Genomic DNA, 22,291 nt, shown 5'->3' on the forward strand with positions numbered 1-22,291 from the left:
TGGATAGTTTTAGAACCACATCATTGTTCTCCTAAACATTCACTCTAAGGTGCATATCTATGCTGTATGACTTCAAGGTGAATCTTAGAACTTGTTAACTTTGGGGTCTTAGATTCTCTACAGGCAGAATGGAAATCAGGGTATCCCACTCTGCTTATTAGACCTGCCCAAGAGCTCTTGGAGGTAGAGGTCACTCCTTCACTTTTAATTCTGAAGCACCAGATAAGGGTCTGCCATATAGTAGGCACCTAGTAAGTACTCTCATCTTGGAGATGAGAGTAACTGTACAAAGTTTTTCACAGAGGCACTGTGCACACCAAGAGTCAAATGCTCATTTTCATGTTCTTTTCTATTACAGTTTATTTGCATGGGGTTCAGCACTAGCAGATGAGATTCTACATCCACAGGAATTTCTTTTGCATGTTCCCCCATATCTCTAGGATATGAGCAGTGAAGCCTGATCTGAGTGCTGTGTGCTGATTTGCCCCCAGGAGGACTTGTCTCCAGAGTCCTGAGGGAATCCCTCCTGAGGATTCTTCCTCTCTTTCCTTACTAAATACTGATAATTTGAGACTCAGTCTGTTTTCTTAGTCTGCTCAGCTGAGTAAAAGAAAAATTCAGCTATTCCCCCTGTGTTTCATCTTTTCTTGTAAGTCATCTTTACAGCTCACATGAAACATTTCACTTCTGCTCAGCAAACGTGTGGTAGTTTTCCAAACAATTACTTGTTCTATAATTTAACTCAGTTCTGACTCTCTGCCCTGAAATAACTTCAAGTTAAGGGCTTAGTCCCACAAGTCTTCCCCTCACCCCTCACACACGACAGAAGCCAGTTGAACTGACTATTGATTGAAAGTTCCAACATCCCTTGATTTCAATTAATTTGCTAGAGTGACTCATATGACTCAGGGAAACACACTTTACCAGTTTATTATAAAAGGATATGATATAAGGTACAGTTGAACATTCACATGAAAGAGAAGCATGAGGCAAGGGCCTATGGGAAGGGCCATGAAGCTTCTGTGCCCTCTCTGGGCATGCTGCTCTGCCAATACTGCCACTTCTTCACCAACCTGGACTTTTATGGAGGCATAATCACATAGGCATGATTCCATTGATCATTAGTTCCATTTCAACCTTTTGCCCTTCTCAAATGAATAGGGAGCTGAAAATTCCAAGCTTCCAAGCTGTTACTATGACCTGTTCTTTCCAGTGACCAGTTCCCATCCAGGAGCCCACCCCAAGTGCCCTCATTAGAACAAAAATACTCCTATCATCAGGAAACTACAAAGTTTTCAGAAGCCCTGTGTCAGGAACTGGGGCCAAAGATCAAATATTAGGACAAAAGATGTTCCTAGTGCTGTGATCACTCTATAAATCACAGGGATTTCAGGAGCTCTGGGGCAAAAATCAAAGGCAGATATATATATATATATATATATATATATATATATACACACACACATATCATAATTAATATATATACATATCATAATTAACAGTATCATATCATAAGTAACAGTATCATGGGCAGCAATAACAAAAATACCATAGACTGGGTGGCTGATATAGCAAATATCTATTTCTCATAATTCTGGAGATTGGTGAGTTCAAGATCTAGGTGCTGATTGACTTAGCTCCTGATTTGGACCCTCTTCCCGGCTTGCAGATAGCTGTGTACTTGCTGTGTCCTCACATGGAAGGGAAAGGGAGGGGAGCCCTCTTTTTGATAAGGGCACTAATTCCATTCATGAGACCTCTACCCATTGGGGGGTATAAAAGGTAAACTGAAGCCTATTAAATTTTTAACTTTATTTGAGCAAAAATTGATTCAAATCAGACAGTAACCCAGAAGTGACTAGAACACTTTACTGACAGGAGCTAGGGGAAAGACTTTCATAGAGAAGATGTGGAAGCAAAGCAAGGAAGTTATTTGACTAGCGATAACTGAGATGTTGTCTTATTTGGGAAAGCCTAGTTTCCCTTAGTTTTGATTTCTTAAACTTGAGCCATTTACAGGCTTGGACTTTTGTTTGCTTATTTATGTTTACTGCTAAGGTATTAGAGACCCCTAAGTCTAATAGCCTCCTTGTCTAATTTACTTAGCAGGAGTTAGGGCTTCCACATATTGATTTTGGGATGAGTGGTGGGGCACACTTTAATCCATAGCACCTACAAGGACATTATGTAGCCTCACATGATCTGGGAGGTTGTATAATCCTCATTGTTCAGATGAAGATGATTGAGGTTTACAGAGGTCAAATGAAATGTCCAAGTTCACATAGTTAATAAAGGTAATGGTCTGGATACAAAGCCAAGCTTGCATTATACCAAAGAATGTGGGACTTCCTTAAAAAAGCTTAAAAGGGCAGAGGCATCTTACTTTCTGCCCTGCAGAGACAGTTTTCCTTGATTGCTCACTGCTGGGTGCTTTAACCAAAATGGAGAGGGTGGTGGCTGGGGTAGGGTTGGTGGTGGGTGGAGGCGGGGAAAGCTTGTGTGTTTGTGCATGTGCTAGTGCCTGAGAAAGGGAAGTAATTCTTTTAAGTCTGATTCTTGGCCTAGTTAGTATTTGGGGGTGGGGGTATGTGGTGAGCAAATCACAATGAATACCCTGCAGATTGCTATGGCCTGTGGTAAGAGAACAATGACTGGATTATACTTTTCAGCTTGCCTCTGCAATTTTATTATTAATGTCAGTGAATTGGGTTTCCACTGCCTGCAACTGAGTATCTGGCCACCACAAGCCCCTTCCCTACCTCCTCACCCTGTGACAGCTTCATCATCAATTCAGCTCCTCTTAGCAAAGTTGTACCTATTTGGGAAACTTTTCCTGGGGTAGATATCCCTTAGATATTTGGCCATCCTTTGTAGAGTTAATCCTTGAACAACAAGGGGGATAGTGGCGTTGGCACCCCTCTTAGTCAGAAATCTGAGTATAGCTTTTGATTCCCCCAAAACTTAACTACTAATAGCCTGCTATTCACGTGAAGCCTTAGCAATAACAACACATTTTTGTACATAATATGAATTATATACTGAATTTTAATAGTAAAGTAAGTTAGAGAAAAGAAAATGTTAAGAAAATCACAAGGAAAAAAAATTCACTTATAGTAATATGCTGTACTTAATGATATTCTTAAGTTTATTTTGTATAAGAAAATTTGTATGTAAATGGCTCCTCACAGTTCAAACCCATGTTGTTCAAGGGTCCACTGTATTCTCTTCTATCCAGTTTATGGCTTTGATTCTGCATTGACCTCATTGTGTCCTGATAATCAGGGCATGTGTCTGTGTCCCTTAGTAAATTTAAGTTTTAAAGGACAGGGAATAGGTTACTGTATTCCCAACATCAGTGCAGTGCTTGGAACTGAGTAAAAATCACAGTCACGGAATCTGAGAACCAGTGACTTACTCCTCATTATCTGCAGTCCCTCATTTGACAGATATGATACATGAGGTCTTATGAAGGCTGATAACAAGTAGGATTGGGACAAGGACTTGGGTTTCTTAACTCCCAGGTGAACAGTTAGTGCTTTTGTGTATTCAGCATGTACTTAGAACTGGATTCTCAACCACGAATGCCCGTGGAAACAACTTGGGGCATTTAAAATAGACTGATGTCTGGGACCAGGGACTCCAATTATGATTGAATTGACCTGGAGTGTGACCCCGACATTGACATTTTTAAGTTCCCAAGGTGATTCTAACAAATCCCTATGGCTGAGAACCACTGACTTAGGAGTCAGCATACCATTGTGAGCTTCAGAGACTTACAGTTGACTTGTGGAAAAGACTTAATTAAACAAGTGAGCCAATTAAGCAACATAAAAAATAATAAAAATCAAAGACATCAAATAATGTTGCAACACTCCAGTGTTAAAATGCCCTCTTCTAAAATAAAGGCTATCAAAATTGAGAAAAAGGCTAAGTTTGGTGGCCTGCCAGTTAGTTCTTTGCTGTGTCTATCCATGGCTTCTGGCCTTTACTCTGTTGGTTTCATTGCAGTGGATATGCATGTGATTTAGAAAAATAATGCTTTGTTGCAATGAAATTCCTGAAATAATTACTTGAGTGACAAGTGAGCACAATTGAATGACTTAAAAGGAAGGATTGTAAAATAGTGCACTGCCTTAGAAAAGACCATAGAATTGTAGAATTGGAACAATCCAGCCTGCTCATTTTGCAGATGAGAAAATTAGAGTCCAGAGAGGTTAAATGTTTTGTCCATGGTTCCACGGTTGGCAGCCAATCCAGAAATCATTCATTCATTCCTTTAGTCATTCAAGAAATATTTGAGTGCTCTTTTATTGCAGCACTTTACTGTTTTTGAAGATAGTGGTGGAAAAGTGAGCAGCTATAAGATAGTGGTGTGTATGTGTGTGTAGTGGTGAACCAGAAAACTTCAGCTGTCTTAAATTCCACTGAAATAACCACTTGGGTAAGGGGTGGTGGGAAGTTTCTTTGGATTACATTGCTGGTCAGAGAAGCCTTCCTAAAAAGGACCTTTAAGCCGAAAACTGAATTACAGTAAGTAATGAGTCATCCATGCCAGGATTTGGGGCAGAGGATCAAGAGAACAACCTATCGCACAGGTCCAAAGGTGGGACAGGTTTTGTACATTTAGGTGCATTCAGGTGATGGTGTGGTTGAGGGCAGGAGGAGGTATAAGGAATGGAGAGGCAGACAGTGGTCAGGAGGCACGTATGTCCCTGTCCGGTGCTGATAAGGCATAAGAAATCAGATGTGGAAGATTTTCATGCCACACATGTCCAGAGGTGTTTCTTTTTAATCTCAACTTTGAATACATCTACTTAAATATCATTTGGATGAATGAACATTTACAAGAATTTACCTGAAACTTGAAATTTAATTCTCTTAACTATTTGCTTCTGCTTTCCATAGTTGCTTATATTTTTAGTGGTGCTCATTTTTATTTTTCAAGAGTCTATCTTAATCATGTGTGGCAAGGGAATGATTTGAATGCTGAATAGGTTGCGTTGTGAATACTTGACACAGACATTCAAATTTTATACTGAGACATGGAGGCATTTTGTACCAGAACTACTGTGTTTACCGATACTGCTTTTGGGTCTTTCCCTGACTCTCCCTCTTTTCTTCATCAGATTGAGAATGCCAGTGAGGTGCTTATCACTCCTTTGGAGAAGTTTCGGAAGGAGCAGATTGGGGCTGCCAAGGTAAGAATTTCACAAGCCTTGTTTCTGGATCTCAGGGTTGGAGGTCTGAAAAAAAACGGCATGTTCTTTAGAGACTCTAAGCCCACTATCTTCAGAAAGTCAGATAAGCTCAGAGCCGGGCTCACCTATTTTTCACAAGTGTCTGTCACTCTCTGTGCAGTCCACCCCACAGCAGCCATTCTGGTAAAATGGCATAAACCAGGTCTCGTTGTGTGGTAGTTAGCAGTATGGTGGTTGGACAGTGACTACACTGAGTATATGTGTTTATGGAACTGCATTTTCTGTGGACGTCTAGGACTCAGAGCCAAGATTGGGGCCTGTGGGTGCTAAGACCCAATTGAAAGGGAGGCAGCTGGTACTTAGCCTTAACTGATTTTCACACGTGAAAAAGCACCCTCTTGTTAGATCTTTAATTTTTTTCAAGAGAAACCGAAAAGCCAGTTTTATAAGAAATACTCTGCTTTTTAAAATGTTGGCAAATAATTTAAAAACACATTACTTATTGTGCAGGTTGAGAACGCAGGACTGCTTCAACCCACAGGTCACCATTGCTGTCACTGACTTGGAGGCTCTGTAGCCAAAACTTGACTGACTCCAGTGTTTCAGAGCCCCCAGGGGAATCTTGCTCACTTGTGAAAGGTGCTACTCCAGGGATCTTCCACCTTTCTAAAGCACTGTAAACCCGTCATTTTGACCATTAGTAGAATGTTGGAAACCACCTGCAAGAAAATGTTTTCATTGGAGTCAGTGAAAGCAAAAAGATTTTCAAGATTCTCTTCCTGGTTTTCCAGAACTGTGAGCCATTCAGCTGCAGTCCCTTGCGCCATCTGCAGGAGTTTTGTGGCAACACCACCCTTGCTAATTGTGGATGTCCCTCACTTGTGACGTGGCTATGAGCCATTCCTTGGGTAGGAAAAAGATAGCTAAATGTCACAAAGCATTTTCTGTCCCCATTCCTCTCAACTAAGAGCATCTGCTTTCTGTATACTTGTTCTTATGACCCAAAAAAGATGACCTGCACTTCAGTCAAGGTTGTTCAGTGGAGTGGTTAGCTGTTGATTGAAGGACCATCCATAGTAAAGATTTTTCTTTCAGTTCTATAGCACTCCCCTACCAATTTTACATTTTATATTGATGAAGAAATTGGAGCTCATTGGTTTTGTTTCAGAGATCAAGGAATTTCTAATTGGTTCTTGAACATCATGGTTGGTAGAATCTATGAATGCTGAACCCATGGATAGAAATAAATCCAAGTGTGAGTGGCCCCATATTGCTCAAGGATCAGCTGTAATAATTAAAAGGGAGTCTTGTTCCTAAGATTTTGTGTAAAACTGAGCCAACCCAGCAATGACTGAACATGCACCCTAAGTGCCCCTCTCTGAAGTTGTAGTCCACAAAGACCCCACAAGCAGACCTCTTTGATGGTCCTGGACCTGTGCCTCCCAGCCTGATGATACACAGAAGTGGCTGTGGAGTGCATTGAGGCTTAGTGGATTTATTCACTGAGTCATCTTCCAGTGATTATCTATCTTCTCCCTCAGAGCGCAGATGTCTCTCAGTTCCATCTCTTCTGTCCAGCCTGGTTTGGGGTTAGCACAGATACCATGGAAAAGAAGCAGAAGTCTGCATGAATTCCCTTTGGGATGAATGCCAGTAATCTTAGTGACAAGAGCAGGTACTTTTCTAGGGGCAGGTATGGGGCTGTAGATGGTAAGAAATATGGGAATAAAAGAATTGAAGTAAAATAGGCACTTACCGAAGAATGTTTTCTCTTACACATACTGTATTATCTCATTCCTGTTAAAAGAATGATGGGTGGCATTGGGGATGATTTCTCATCTCCCTTTGTCATTTCTTTTTTCACTAAACCTGTTCCTGTTTTCCAGCCCCCATGCCCATACAGCTGTATCATAGTGTTTGGTGAGTTTAAAAGAAAACAAAGAAATAACAAACATAGTACTCAGTGGATGATCTAGGGACCAGACTCAGAAATACCTAAGAGCCAACAAGTGTTCTTCAGTCACCAAGTAGAAGTTTCTGCAGTCTGCCTTAGTGATGCTAAAATTACCCTTCCTCATCCTCTCCCCTGTGGTGCTGTCTCTGTTATATAATAACCTGTTGCTCCTTTCAAGAAACAGAAATTAGAGTGTTGGCGTGAGACTGCCTAGGGAGGAAGCCTTATAGCATTCTTTTGCCTATGTGACTGATCAGGAGTCTCACAACCGGAATCTTGGCAGAACCACGGTTCTACATCTAGATTTCTGAGTTTGGGGAGAATTCCTATTTCTTGTAGTTAAGTTAGGATCTACAGTGAATATAGAATTGACATTAGAGAATGGTGGTTGAAAGTGGGCCCTCGAGCTATACTGCTTGTTCTGTACTTCTTGCACATTAATAGGTGATCATACCTGTCCAGGCCTGTTTCCTGATATAAAATGCGGACAGTGATAGTCTTACCTAATAGAGTTATTATGAGGGAGAAATGAGTGAATGCCTATCAGATGCTTAAAATATTGCTTGCCACATAGTCTTTTGATGTTTTGATACACGTGGTTCATTCATTGAAAATATACGTGACGAGTTGCTTTGTGCTTTGCACTGTGCTACACATTAGGCAAACAAGTGCAGAGGTGGTGCTGTGCTCTTGGTGTGACTGGAGAGAAAGACATTAGACAAAAAGCATTTGTATGTAAACAGCAAAATTTCAAGTTGTGCTAGGTGTTGTGAAGGATTCCCTTTTTTGGACTTGGGAAATGGGAAGCAAATGGTGTACTTAGTAAGAAGGAGGTCGTTTTGGATTTTGGACCTAATCATCACCTCCTCTGCCCCTCTCCCATTATCATCATTATTATCATCATCATTGTTTTTCATTGAGTCCTTTCCCTGTGCCAGGCACTTAGCAGTACCTGTTAAGTACTGTATATGGTGTGTCTTGTTTAATCCTGACAATCCTGCAAGGAGGTGGGTGTTTTTGTCCTTACTTCATTAGTCTTTGAGCTGAAAGAAGAAGTCTGAACAATTATCTGAAGTAGTTATCCTCAGTTTCTAGATGAGGGCACTGAGTCCTGGAAAGGGCCAATGATTTGTTTAGCGAGATGGAGTTGGGAATAATTTCTAGGATCTGAACTCTGCCCTTAATCCACCCGCAGTGGACTCCCTGGACACTGAACACCATACCGTGCCTGAGAAAATCTGACTCACCCCACCCCCCCATCTTAAGAACATTATTGAATTCTTAGTAGGCGTATTCCTGCAGAGGTCTTGTGGCTGTTTCTTCAGGACAAAAACTGCTTCCTTTTTCTCTTTGGCTGTCGTCTTGTACATGGACTTTGAAAGCTCGAGTTGGCAGAAAGTCATACAGTGCCCAGTGACTCATGTTCCCCAGCCTTTTCTTACCTCTGGCCAGCTATACTATCCCAGCCCAGGCTTCTCCTTTTGGGGGTTGCTGAAAGACTGGCAGAGTGGCTCAGTAAGCATTCATTGGGGTTGGAGCCCTTGCTCAAAGTCGCAGGTTTCTCTAAAGGGAGCGCTACCTAAGTCCATTGTCTTGTCCATCCTCATATTTGAAGGACTAATGTCCTCACTTGCTTCTTCATGGGTTCTTGTATGTAAGTAGTCTTTTTAACCAAATTCAGACTTGTAGAAATGAATGCATGTCAGCTAAAATAGGCATTTGATGCTTCTGCCCATTTTTTAAGACTTGGTATCTTGCTGTTGGCCAGATAAATGGTGTTCTCACACTTTGTGGGATTTCAGGGCTTCAGGTGATGACTGCTTGGTGCTTCCTGTGCTGGTTAGGCTCAGGTGTTCTGCCCAGAGCATTTTTACTTACTCTTCTGCTCTCTAGAAGGTTCTTTTCCACCCCTTCATGTGATTAGCAGGTCTTAGCTCCCATCTCCTCTCCCCAGTGAGGCCTTTCCAGAGCATACTATCTGCAGAATATCTGTGGCTGTACCTTACTGATTTCCCTCCTAGCACTTGTGGCAATCTATAGCTGACTTTTGTTTACAGTTAATTGTTTCTTTTGCTCCTGGAATACCCCCACCATGAGGGCAGGGACCACTTGTGCCCTGTATTTCCATGGAGCCTTGTACAGGGTGGTCACTCATCGTGTCTGTTGAGTGAGTGAAGTGATGTCTCTGAGCTTCCTTATTTGGTTGTGTTTTCTTTCCTCCTCTTAATAGCCCTAGAATTGCAGAAAAACAACCATAGGCATCCAAAGCAGGAATGTAGCACTCAGTAAATTTGACCCTGTTTATCAGATCAGTGGCAGCCTTCTTCTAGCCCCCTGGTCTGCTGTCCCCATTGGAATGTGGACAGAGGAGAGACTGCCTGTGAGTGTGTCTCAGGTGTGGTTGGGGACATGGCTTTGAAGGCAGCTTGTCCTGGGATCAAATCCCAGCTCTGTCACTCCCTGTGACTTTCATAAATGAACTCCTTGAATCTAAATCTTCTTATCTGTAAATGGAGGCTAAGAATAGAAGCTCAGTGACTCAGTGACTTGGTGAGGTAAAGGGATCATTAGATTTATTATGATGTTTATATTATTTTTCATTTTGAAAGCAAGAATATAGAATGATAAAAATTTCCCAAATGGAGGGGGAGAAATCACCTACTATACGATTTTCTTAACTCAAGTATTTTCATTTCCGTATCTTCCCACTAATCTGCATCCATAGGTAGGACACACCAAATTTGTGTGATGCTATTATGACTTTTCATTATATCATGGGCACATTTCCACATGACTACTTACCTTTCTGGTTATATGTAATAGATGCCCACACTTTAATTTTCTCAAGCCCTATCCTTTGACAGTGATGTTGTTGCTCTCTCTCTCTCTCTCCTTTTTTTCCTATTATAAATGATGCTGCAGCGAATGCATTTGTGAAAATAACAGCTTTGGTTTGACAACAGACCTATATATGATATTGTGCCGTGGGATATTTAAGTTTATTAAGAAGTACTTATTGAAAACTGTCAAAGCTGTATCTACCCTTAGTCTAGACTTGTCCCATTTAAGCTGTAAGTGGATCTTCTTGTTTGGGGACTAGCTTCAGAGGTAACTTCCCTCCTTTGCTTTTGAACACCCTTGTGAGTTAGAAACTAGAATTCTCTGTTTCACAATGGAATGTGGTAGAAGGTGGAGTGCTGGCTTTGCCACCATTAAATAATGGGATTTGCCTCATTTCTGGCATTGTAGTCTAGGTGCTTCTATTACAGACAGACACTCAGAATTGCCTGGCTGTTGGTGGGGTGTTGCCTGGTATAATGCACATGATTTGAAGAGGAGGAGTTGGGTTGTCTGTTGTTCTAAGGTGATGAAGAAACTATGAAGATTAGCAGAAAGATCCTGACTGAGCTTGCTTTTATTCCTGCAACATTCTCATCTTTTCCTCTTCTCTTTTTGCCAGGAAGCCAAAAAGAAATATGACAAGGAAACAGAGAAGTATTGTGGTACCTTAGACAAGCACTTGAATCTGTCTTCTAAAAAGAAGGAATCTCAGCTTCAGGAGGTAAGAAACTTCACTAGTTTCCTGAATAAGTGTTTCATTTTCACATGGTGCTGTGGATATGTGCTGCCGGCTCTTTACCAGAAAATCCTTAGAGCTTGATCCTTATCACTCATGTGATACCTGGTACTGGAAGACCTTTATGTCTTTCTAGCCTCGCCACACCCTTGCTGGCTCTCCAGGTGTCAATGGTAGAGCAACATATGCCTGTCAAGATCACATTCTTTTGTGCTGGATGGCCCTAATTACTAGAATATGCTTTTTCCTTTCATATTACGATCTGTTTTCCTGTTTCTCTCACCCTTGACCTTGATTCTGCACTCTTACTTTACTTTTTGATTTCTGCTTTATGTTGGTGATTTGAAATGTCAGCATGTGAAATAATGTTGATTTTTAATGTCATCCTTCTTTAATAGTAATTTTTTTAAATTATATCAACCGGTACTTGACATCAGTATTAGTCTTTTTGTTGTTGTTGTAGGCTGTGTTTTATTGTCATTCATGTATTTTGTGTTTTGGTAACTCTCATTTCAAGAAATAAATTCTCTGACCTGTCTTCTGGTCTTTCTGGATTTGCATGGGGTTGTGCTGTCGTTGACTTAGATGGAGAAGTCAGCTTTACAGCCAGGAAGTTGTGACCATTTTTATTTAGGTCAGTGAGTTTTGCAGTGAGGGAATTTATGTTTCTGGGAGACAGGACTATTTGCTAGTAAACTCCAAATTTGACTTACATGAAAATCCTCTTATTTCACTCTTAAATTGCTTGACCTTTTCCCGGGTATAGGCTAAATAGAGGCTACATCTTCCAAACTAGCACTCTTTTTTAATTTTCTTTTCCTTCTTAGCAAATATCATGCCTGCATTTCTGCCAGGTGGATGTTCATATGAAGATGGCTAGGTCAAAGGTTGAAAGATAAAGATAACTTGGCAGATGGTGGAATCCACTCCCCTCTCATCAAGGATTTGTTACACAACTTCACTTAGGAATCTGCTGTTCTCAGAAGTCAGCTTTGAACCAGTTGTTTGAGTGATGATGAGGATTTAACAATCCCAGCAACGAGTGTTTATAGTGGACTTTGTGCATTAGTTTTTGGTCAGCCAGCGTAGAGCAGTTGAGTAGTGGGTATGAGTTGTAGGAAGTAGGAAATACTATCCTATGTCAAATATGACTGAAAAGGCTAAGGAAATGCTTATTTTCATCAGATGGCATATAATAGACTATTCCCAGATACAGGCATCAAAAGATACCTAAGTGTAAGTAAATTATCTGTGAGAAGTGTATAATTCTTGTTAGGAGCTGTACTGATCTCTCACATATCACTTATTCTTTTAGCATGATTTGGCATTAGTATTTGGAAACTATATTTAAGGAAAGTCTTTTTAGCTCACCGTGGCCAGATGTGGTTAGTGGTTCAGCAGTCAGATGACCATGTACCTTTAGTTTAAGTTCTCAGCTTTGAGCATGTATGTGATTGATTTTTCAGAATTGTTCCCTGATTGAGGTGCTCTGAACTGAATACTTTAAAATTGTAGCCCATCCCTAGATGCCTAGTGGTTGAAATGACAGGACAGGGATGTGGAATGACACTGCCCTCTAGTGGATGACTTTAAAAAATCTTTGTCTTTAGTGGTTCAGAAGCTTCCTTCTGACAGTATTCATTCATGCAATAAATATTCACTGGACACTTCTGTGAATGTCTACATAGGCATCGGTGTCTTGTGGCAAGTGTAATGAATGATCAACTGTTGTTAAGGAATTTTTTTTAAAGATTTATTTATGCATACAGGAACTGGGTTACAGGCTAGAGGTGTGGGGTGTAAGAGAATTCACCAGAGACAGAGTGGGGAACAAAACAGGCAGACTGACTGAAATACACTGCTGAGGGGAACAATGGGCAAGTCAGGAGCTGTCTGCTGCTCCATGTGAGTAGCTCCCTATCCGGCCGCTGAGGATCAAATCTGTGCTGCAGAGAGCTTCATAATGCTGTGCTTAACCCCTTGTACCACCAGGGAGGCCCTAGGAAACTTTTTTTTTTAACAATATTTGCTTCACCCCACCCCCTCTGGCTGAGTCCCCTTAGAATTTCCTTCCCCAAGGTACCCGTGCACCATCACCTCAGTCCCCTGTGCTCCTCCCTCCCTCCTTCTCATCCCTCTCCCTCCTCCTCCCCTGCAGTGTGTCTCTGATTTATAATTGTCTGTCTTTGCTTTGTTGTGTTTTGTACTGTTACTATTTTTTTTTACACTGATGTCTTATTTGGTTCCCTATATTCCCCTATATTCCTTTTATAAGTAAAACCATGTGATATTTTTCTTTCTCCTTCTGGCTTATTTCACTGAGCATAATTCTTTCTAGCTCCATTCACGTTGCTACAAAAGGCATGAGTTTATCTTTTTTGATTGCTGAAAATATTCCATTGTGTGTATATACCACATTTTCTTGATCCAGTCATCTATTTTTGGGCATTGGATTGTTTCCAGGTTTTACCTATTGCAATTAGTGCTGCAATAAACATAGGTGTACAGGTGTTCTTTTGAATCAATGTTTTTGTGTCCTTTTTATGTTATTTTTTAGTGAAGCACAGAATGATTGGTGGATGTCAGACTAGATTTAGTTTCTCAAGTAACAGGCATGGAAACTGTCTGGAATGGCCTGCCACATGGGTTGGGATCCTGGCTTATAATTCTGTTGAAGGCAGGGAGTCTAAGGGCATGGTGAATTTGTAATCAGGGCCCAAGAGAAGAAATGAATAAATGAAAATTCCACGCACTAATAAGGAAATACATTGGGAGATAAGATAGAAAATACCTGGAGTAACCTATTTAAAATAATATTATCAGTAAAGGCTTCTCTAAAGAAATAACTTTTGAATTGAGACCAGAAGGGTGAGAAGGAGTGAGTCAGGTGGTGGAAGCTACAACAGTGTACTTTAAGTTGTGGGTATATCATAAAATCTGAATTACTGGATCAAGAAATAGAGTGGAGTAAGCTAGAACATTATGAAAAATAGGAAAGCATATCACACTTAATTTTAACTGTATTTTAGATACATGTTATAATGCAAAAGGTATTTCTCACTGTGCACTGAAGTTAAAGAAATTGAATATTTATCGAGGGAAAGAGGTTCTTAGGCAGAAGGAATGCCAAATACAAAGTTTGATTGGTGAGAAAGAGCTTGCAGGGTCAGTGGACAGGAAGGAGCTTAGTGTGACTGGAGCAAAGTGAGAGTGCTTTAGGGTGGGATGAGAGGAGGTTGGAGGAGTGGGCAGGTCACATAGAATCTTGAAGATTATGATAGCAGCCAGGGGAAAGCACTGTGGGGGCAGAAAAATTGTCCCTTTTTCTCTTTGGGGTCTTTGGGTAGCCTAACAATTGAGTTCACATAAAATAGGTTAATAAGAATAAAAGCCCCCAATTTAATTTTACACACATAGGGTCCCCTAAAATATGAGCCCCCAGGGTACATTGGGCTATGGAAGTGTATATGTTTGTTGTCCTGAGCTTAGACTGGAATGGGTCTGTACTTGAAAGGGAAGGAAGGCAATTCATAGGACACAAGAAGAGCAGATGTCTCCCCTGCCATACAGAGGTCATTCAGATAAAAGTTTATCTCTGGTTATATCTCTTCTGGGCAGCTCCTTTAGCCAAATTCTTTGGGGCAGCTAAGGGAGAGGGTAAAGTTTTTCCTGAATCTGCTAGGACTTGTCTCTTGTTCAGAATAATCCATTGTGGGGCCATCTATTCTGCTCCCCTTTATTGTTGAGGTGGGCACATCTGATTGTGGTTTTAAGAAAAGTGCAACCTTGTGATTTAAGGACAAGCAAGGGTTCTTGGAGGCAGATGGATCAGGATAGAAATCCCTATTCTGCCCTGTACTAGCTGTGTCAGGTTCCTTAATGTCAGCAGACTTCATTTCTTATAAATCAGAGGTAAATGAAGATTAAATAACTAAAATCAGTGAGACTAGACTAAGGTAATATATATACACCTATCAATATAGTGTCTGGCACAAAATTAGTGCTCAGCTAACCACAATCAGTTTTTGTCTTTGCCCTGTACTGTTGGATTTGTTTTAAAAAATCTTCACCAGAGACTTTTTTCAGCCTGCTGCTGAATGCTCTCCTTTGATAATGATGTGATTTTTCTCAAATTGCATCTTGTTTGTAGGCGGACAACCAAGTGGACCTGGTCCGGCAGCGTTTCTATGAAGTTTCCCTGGAATATGTCTTCAAGGTGCAAGAAGTGCAAGAGAGAAAAATGTTTGAGTTTGTGGAGCCTGTAAGTAAATGCTCAGCGTACACCCTGATTTCATCCTCATCCCCCCACCCCCGTTCCAACTACTGGTACATTTCAGAATGCTCTGAGTTGTTCATTAAGAGATGTGCCATCTGCCAGGTGTCAGTGCTTTGTGCACCTGACCTACCTGGCTTGGTCCCAGCAGACATTGCCCTAGAACCCCAGCCAGTAAGTCAGAGCCTTCAGCAATGGTTTCTTCCTCTTGCCAGCCTGTATGACTTCTAGATGAAAGCGAATGAGAAGAGGAGTTTTCACCTTGCCAATCAATAGGGATTATACCTTAACTTCCCTCTTCCCTGTCCCCTCCATTCCTCTCTCCCTCAAAAAATCTAAATGTTGTAGTAACACAAGGAAATGGGGATATACATGACACCTCTCTCTTTTTGCCCCTTGAGTTCAAAGCTCCTCCTTACCCCATTCTTGCATTAAAAAGACACTTCAGAAAGTGATTTCTCACTATCCATTTATTATAACCAAGCAGCATGGAAAGTCCACTAAATGGACCATGCTGAGATTTGAACTTGGACAGAGTCCCAGTGGATTGGGAAGGTTATAGTACGGGAACAATTTTAACTTTAGTTTAGACTCCACTAGCCTGGTTTCATGCAAATGAGGTGCTGCCCCACCGTCTATAACTCTCATGTTCAGAGGCCACAGCCATGAGAATCTGTGGAGATACCAAAAGAACATATGCTTCTCAAACATCTAACAGCCTATCTGTTAGACATCTTACAGACCATGAATGTTTCAGTGAAAATGTAACCTCTGATTCATATTTAATCTTATATTATATCTGTAAGTGTTGCTGGGTAACAAATAACCATAAAGCCTCACACAACAATACATTTAGTTCTCCCCCGTCTATGTTCTTTAGCCAATCTGTACAGACTGGGTTCAGTTGGACAACTCTCATTTAGGTGAACTTTCCTTCTTTTCCCTTCCTACTTTTCCCTTTCTTTCTTCATTTACTCTCTTTTTCTGTTTCTTTTTTAAGAGAAATCTACAAGGACTTATCCTTGAATATCCTGGTATTCTACTGTAGTATATGAGTATGATGAGGTTTTTGAGAGGCAATATAACCTCACTGTTAAGTGCTCTAGAACACATGGCTTGGGTTTAAATCCCAACTCAGCTTTTTTCTTTTTTTTTTAAAAGATTTATTTATTTATACAGGCACTAGGTATAGTCAGAAGCATGGGAGGGTAAGAGAATTCACCAGAGCCAGAGCGGGGAGCAGAATAGACAGACTGACGAAATACACTGCTGAGGGGAGCAGTGGGTGGGGCAGGAGAGGTCTGCGCACCATTTGGGGCCCTTGCTGGCAGCCAGGGATCGAACCGGCACTGCAGAGGCTACTGGCAGCTTCGCAGCCCAGCTGCTCACCCGGTGCACCACCAGGGAGGCCCTAACTCAGTGTTTTTCTAGCTGTTTGTTCTCAGGGAAATTATGTGTCACCGAGACTCAGTTTTCTCACCTGCAAAATAGGTATAATAATATTACCTACCTTATAAAGGCTTTAATGAGATTGAGTTTGTCCATATAAGATGCTCAGACAGTGCTAACGTAATTAGAACCCAATTATCATGTAATTGCTAATAATATAGTAAGAGAATTGTTATATAAGTGCTATTTATATAATAGCAATCTTATAATTGCTAACTCAACAATTATTTTTTATTCTGAGGTAGAGAAACATACCAGTTTTGACCACCCGGGGTCTCCTCAAATGAGCAAATGAGTCAAATGCCAATATTGACTAGCCTATATATTTTAATAATGTCTTGGTAGATCTAAAAGCATTCATTTCTGAATGTCATAGAAAATGCTGAAGACCCAGCTGCTGTATCTGAGGAGTTTGCAGCTTCACTGGAGAAGCAAGATACAGAAAGCAGTTCAATGCCAGGTTGGACACAAAAGATGATGTAGAAGTGCCAGAAGGGTCGATGGTGTAGAAAACCATTGTGGTTTGCAGATGCTTTTCAGGCCAGGAAGGGAGGCACCTGGAGAATTAATGAATAAAATTTCCTGTCTATGTTAGAGTGAAGATACTGATAGGGACTTGCCCAAAGTGGAATTAAATGAATTCATTGGGAAACTAGGCATGGGAATTGTTGTTTAACCTTCAGTTTTTTATAAAAGCTCTTATTTTTGAGCAAACCAGCTTATCAGTGGTGATTTCAGGAGCTCTGGATAGAGAGAAGATAGTCATACAAGGAAAAAAAATCTACTGATTAGATCCCTGTCATCTTGAAGTCTTAGAAATACAAATTCTAGATCCTAAATACAGGGGTGGGTCCCCATAATCTCTACTTTAGTAATTTCAATAGGTTATTCTGATACATATTCAATTTGAGAACTGGGCTGGATTGTACAAAAGAAGATCATGATCTGGCAGTTGGTGTTGCTGGAACTATGTCATATACTGTGCTAGCAATGAATTCTTCACCTACATTGTGTCATACAATCCTTACAACATCTCTCAGGGCAGATAACTGTTTTAGCTCTATTTTAAAATGAAGAAATGTGAGCACATTTATTTACTTTTCCAAGACCACATCTAGTAAATAGCAGAGCTGGAATAGATATCAGATCTCACTCTTGATATCTGTGAAATAGCATTTGATTGCTTACAGTTTGGAAAGGAGATTTAGCCAGCAAGAAATCTGCTGAATTAAGTTGTCTCAGGTACCTGATGTGGCGATTCAGATCTTGAGTTGGATGCAGTCAAGGGAATCTTCCAGTCATTCAGGGAACCTCCAGGTACATTAACTTGTTTATTTGTTTCTTAGAAAGTAACTTCAAATACCAGAACATTGCTGACCTTCAATAAAGAAATGGAATTTTAGTGTTCCCAGGACAAACAGAATTCTGGGATCTAAATAATATATATTTTGTGTATGTCCTAGAAACCTTTATTTTCTTATTGAAGTACTTAATGTTCTCAAGATTTAAATTGCAGATAATGACTTACTGAATCTATGAAGGTGAAGCCATGTTCTGCCTGTTCCCTGAGTTTTCGTAATTGAAGGTTACCTAGTGCTACTCGTTTTCCACTGTCAGGCTCTGCTTCCTCTGAGTGTCACCCCTTCAATATTTCTTGGTGTTGTCCCTTCCTGTCCTTTCTCATCACTTCTGCCCCCATTACAGATTTCTATTCTTTCCTGTGGTCTGTTGTATCCTGACCTGGGCTTCCCTTCTCCAGTCTGGCCTGGACTCTGTCACTACAGTGCATTTTCTGACATATCAGTTTGATTATGTTTCTTGCTGCATAGCTTCCCTCTGCTCTCCTGTGCTAAAAGCTCATTATATAGATGATCTTCATTAATCTGTACCACAACCCAGAGCAGTATTAAGTACTATTACTATCCTCCTGTTACAGATGAGTTGAAGGGATTTACCTGGCTTACCTAGCCCATCTTTTCATCACTTTCCTGGCTGCCCCTCCCTTTGTTGTATGGATGAGTGATTCTTGGGAGCCATTTTCATTTGCTGGAGCAGCTATAATAAAGCACCACAAATTGGTTGTCTCAGAACAACAGAAATTTATTGCCTGATAATTCTAGAGACCAGAGGCCTAAGACTGAGGTATCGCCAGAGCCATATTCCCTCTGAAAACTGGCAAGAGGGCCTCCCTGGTGGTGCAGCGGTTGAGCGCTGGGTTGTGAAGCTGCCCGCAACTTCTGCAGCACCAGTTAGATCCCTGGCCACCGGGCGAGCATCCCACATGGCGCGCAGACCTCTCCTGCTGCCCGCTGCTCCCCTCAGCAGTGTATTTCGTCAGTCTGTCTGTTCTGCTCTCTGCTCTGGCTCTGGTGAATTCTCTCACCTTCCTGCGGTTCTGACTGTACCCAGTGCTCGCATAAATAAATAAATAAATCCTAAAAATAAGTAAGTAAGTAAATAAATAAATAGATAAATGCTTTCTATAAAAAAAAATTGAAAACTGGCAAGAAATTACCTTTCCTTTTTTTCTTTCTAGCATCTTGTGGCAGTATTTATCAGTCCTTCCTTTATAGAGGTATCACTTCAATCCTCTCTCTTCATATGGTTGTTTCCCCTGTGTGTTTCTATCTCCATGTCCAAATTTCCCCTTTTTATAAGGTTCCCAGTCATTTTAGATAGGACCTAATGGCCTCATTTTTACTTGATTACCTCTATTATCTGTAAAACCCTATTTCCAAATAAAACTGAGATACTAAGGGGTTAGGACAGTACTCACACTTTTGATGGAGACACAATTATATTTACAATTTCATTTTTGCTTGTTTTTTTGTTTTATAAATTGTATCTGTGTTGTCAACAAGGAAATAAGAATAGATTTTTCTTACAGTTATTCTTTGAGGGGGAAACAAGGGTGGAGAAGAAGGCAAAGTAAGGTAGGGGAAGACTTTCCTTAGGTATTTCCTTTGTTGTGTAGTGATTTTATGTCCTGGCTGCTTAGAGCAGAGCCTGGGTGGACATACTGACTTCTCTTATCTGATAACCGGGTGAGGCTACAGCAACTTCTTCCTCTGTGTTTGAATAGAAGACAAAGAACACTGTTGTTTGAGGCAGACAGATCCTACCATCTCTAGAGTCCTTCTGGGCCTCTCTCTTCTCCCTTGGGAGTCAACTTTCAATTCCCACTGGTGATAAGTTCAGAGGTTCATAAAATGATAGGGGATGTCAGAAGGGGCATGGGGAGATAAACTGCTGGAGGGCAGGAGGAAGGGAAATGGGCCAAAGATAGCAATAGCTAAGGCATTATTTCCCATAGAAAAATAGACAATCAGGCATGATACCAAAGAGAGGGAAAACCAAAACTGAATACTATACTATTAGTAACTGTCTGTGCAGAGTCTTAGTGAGCCATCTAAGTTATTTAATTACCCTGAGCAAGAGAGGCCTTGCTCACTTTAAGTGAAAGATAAATCAGAGTTAATGGGAGGGATGGCCTCAGAATTAGCTGCTGTATCTTCTTTATTATTTTCCAGTAGGGGATGGTTCAATGCTTTGGAGAAGTGATGGGGTACAGCATTCAAGGATAGAACGGGGATGGGGACAGATAAGAAAGATTAATTTTCTTTGTAATCACTGACATTAGGTTTGGCAAAGGAATTTTCCTCTATTACTGGAGGTACCTAGAAGAAAATGTATTTGACTTCCTTGTAAACATAAATTTTATGTAGTTTGTAAACTACATTTTATTTACCAAATTCAAAGACTTTGGTCATCTTTAAAGAAAAGAGTTCATTATTAGTCTTTGGTGCCTCTCTGTGGCTTACCATCATCAGTCATTGATTTAATTTAGGGATCTGTATAGGAGACAACTCTGTTTTTATAGCCAGAGATTCAGCAAGCCCACACACCCCTTTCCCATGAGGATCTAAGAGGATAGATACCCCAGGGACAATGGCAGTGGGAAGTCAAGTTCACATTATTAAAAGATGGATTTTGTGTGACTTCCCAATGTAGAGCTCTTGGAAACTGGCTTAGCCCAAAGATAGGTCTCTTCTTTGAGCTCAAGGAGGGTGGCACATATCTTGAGGCAAACCATCCCTGCCACTAGCAAGGTGGGAGAGCAGTGAGGGGTGAGATGAATTCACTTTGCCACAATTGTTAGAGCTAACTTTTAGAAAAAGAGAGTTAAGTGAAAATAAGCAAAACTGCTTAGTAAAGGTATGGTCATTTAGAAACTGAAAAACTAGACATAATAACATATAAAAAAAAGCATCTGTGTTTTGATGTAATATGTGATAGAAGCAGATCAGGAGGTCAGAGTAGAACACTCAGGAAATGTCAGTGGACATAGAGAGAGGTTCAAATTAAAACAGGATGGTCCCCAGATGTGGTCAGATTTGAAAACCGTGGTCACACTTTGATTAAAATTCTTTCTTCAGGTTAAGATTGAGAACTGAGGCAAGATATATCATATTGGGAAGGGATCATGAAAGTATAACAGTGAAGTTTGCATATAGGCTTGGAGAAGAAAGACCCAGAGAATATTTATTTAGCCTGGAAAAGTGCAGGGTCTCAGGTTGGGGCCAGTAATAGTTTTTAAGTATATTGAGGCAACTTGTGAGAAAGGCATGAAAAGATAGTCTCGCTCCAGTCAAGAGTGAACAATGAATGCGCCTACTTTTAGCCCAAAGAAATTGAAATGAGAATCTAGGGAAATCATTGTAACTGAAAGTATGGGTACATGGGAATCTTTTAATAAACGGATCCATAGTGTTTACTTGTGGATGGTTTAGGGAAATGCAGAAATATATTTCAGCTGAAGTCTGATCTTGATGATTCTCTTTGACTTGACTTTCCTGTTAGACTATAGGCTAAAGACATCCCATTTTCCTTTTCTCTCTTCCTTGTTGGTCATTAATATAACTAAGTCATTCTACATGATAACCTGGTTCTATAAATGTATTAGAATGAGACTGAGTTGGATCCCCTGGTCTTTAGTTTCTGAAGAAATGATTTTCTTAGGGGGTATTGGGACTCACAGGGTAAGATCTGGATGTTGGTGCTGAGGGTACCTAGTTTTCAGTGTGGCTGCCATTTATTCTGTGTTTTGGGGCAGTTACTTCTCTGAATCTGCTTCCTCATCATTAAAATGGAGATAACAGGAGTACTTACCTCATAGGCTATGAGTATTCAGTGAGACAGGGCATGGAAAGTTACAGGGCCTGGCATGCAAGTAGTTAGCACTTTTTATTACTTTATTTGCTAGACTTTCAAACCAGGGCTGGGAACTCAGATACAGCTATATAATCCATCTTTAGCTTGCTTATGTAGCTCTGTCCTTCTTCCTTCACTGCAGCTACTGGCATTTTTGCAAGGACTCTTCACTTTCTATCACCATGGTTATGAACTGGCCAAGGACTTCGGTGACTTCAAGACACAGTTGACAATTAGCATACAGAATGTGAGTAAAAAGATAAATTTCTTTACCCTGGAAAGGAAAGAACAACAAAATATGGGTCTGCCAGCATAGATATCACTTATTTGGATTAGAGTGAGTAAAGAGGATGGGTTTCGCTTGGGTTCATAGGGCAGTTGGGACTTGGTGGCCCCTGGTCAGAGTACCCTCCTCTTCTCCATTATTTCAAAGCACTATTTTTGTTCTCGGAAGTGCTGCTGCTACTGTTTTGAATCTTTAGCACCAGGGTCAGGATTTCCTTTGACCGTGGAAAGCCTGCCCAACCCAGCCTCCCTTTTGGGCCTCTAGGTGCCTGGCCACACAGGACCTTGGAATGTGTGTTGGGGAAAGGCACACATGTGACCTCTAGCTCAAACGATGTCTTAGT

At 40.7% G+C, this 22,291-nt stretch overlaps 1 protein-coding gene across 1 annotated transcript in view; it reads left to right on the plus strand.

The window, feature by feature from the left end:
• Positions 1–22,291, plus strand: part of ARHGAP26 (Rho GTPase activating protein 26) — a gene marked incomplete at its 3' end in the record, with an annotated part of 427,812 nt that overhangs the window by 102,836 nt on the left and 302,685 nt on the right. Inside the window, exons 4-7 of the mRNA XM_084252634.1 lie at positions 5,127–5,198; positions 10,613–10,714; positions 14,880–14,990; positions 21,805–21,909. Of these exons, the coding sequence (XP_084108760.1) occupies positions 5,127–5,198; positions 10,613–10,714; positions 14,880–14,990; positions 21,805–21,909 (390 nt within the window). The remainder of the gene's footprint in view (positions 1–5,126; positions 5,199–10,612; positions 10,715–14,879; positions 14,991–21,804; positions 21,910–22,291) is intronic.

Source organism: Talpa europaea (genome assembly GCF_964194135.1).
Source record: "Talpa europaea genome assembly, chromosome: 13".
NCBI classification, from domain to species: Eukaryota; Metazoa; Chordata; class Mammalia; order Eulipotyphla; family Talpidae; genus Talpa; species Talpa europaea.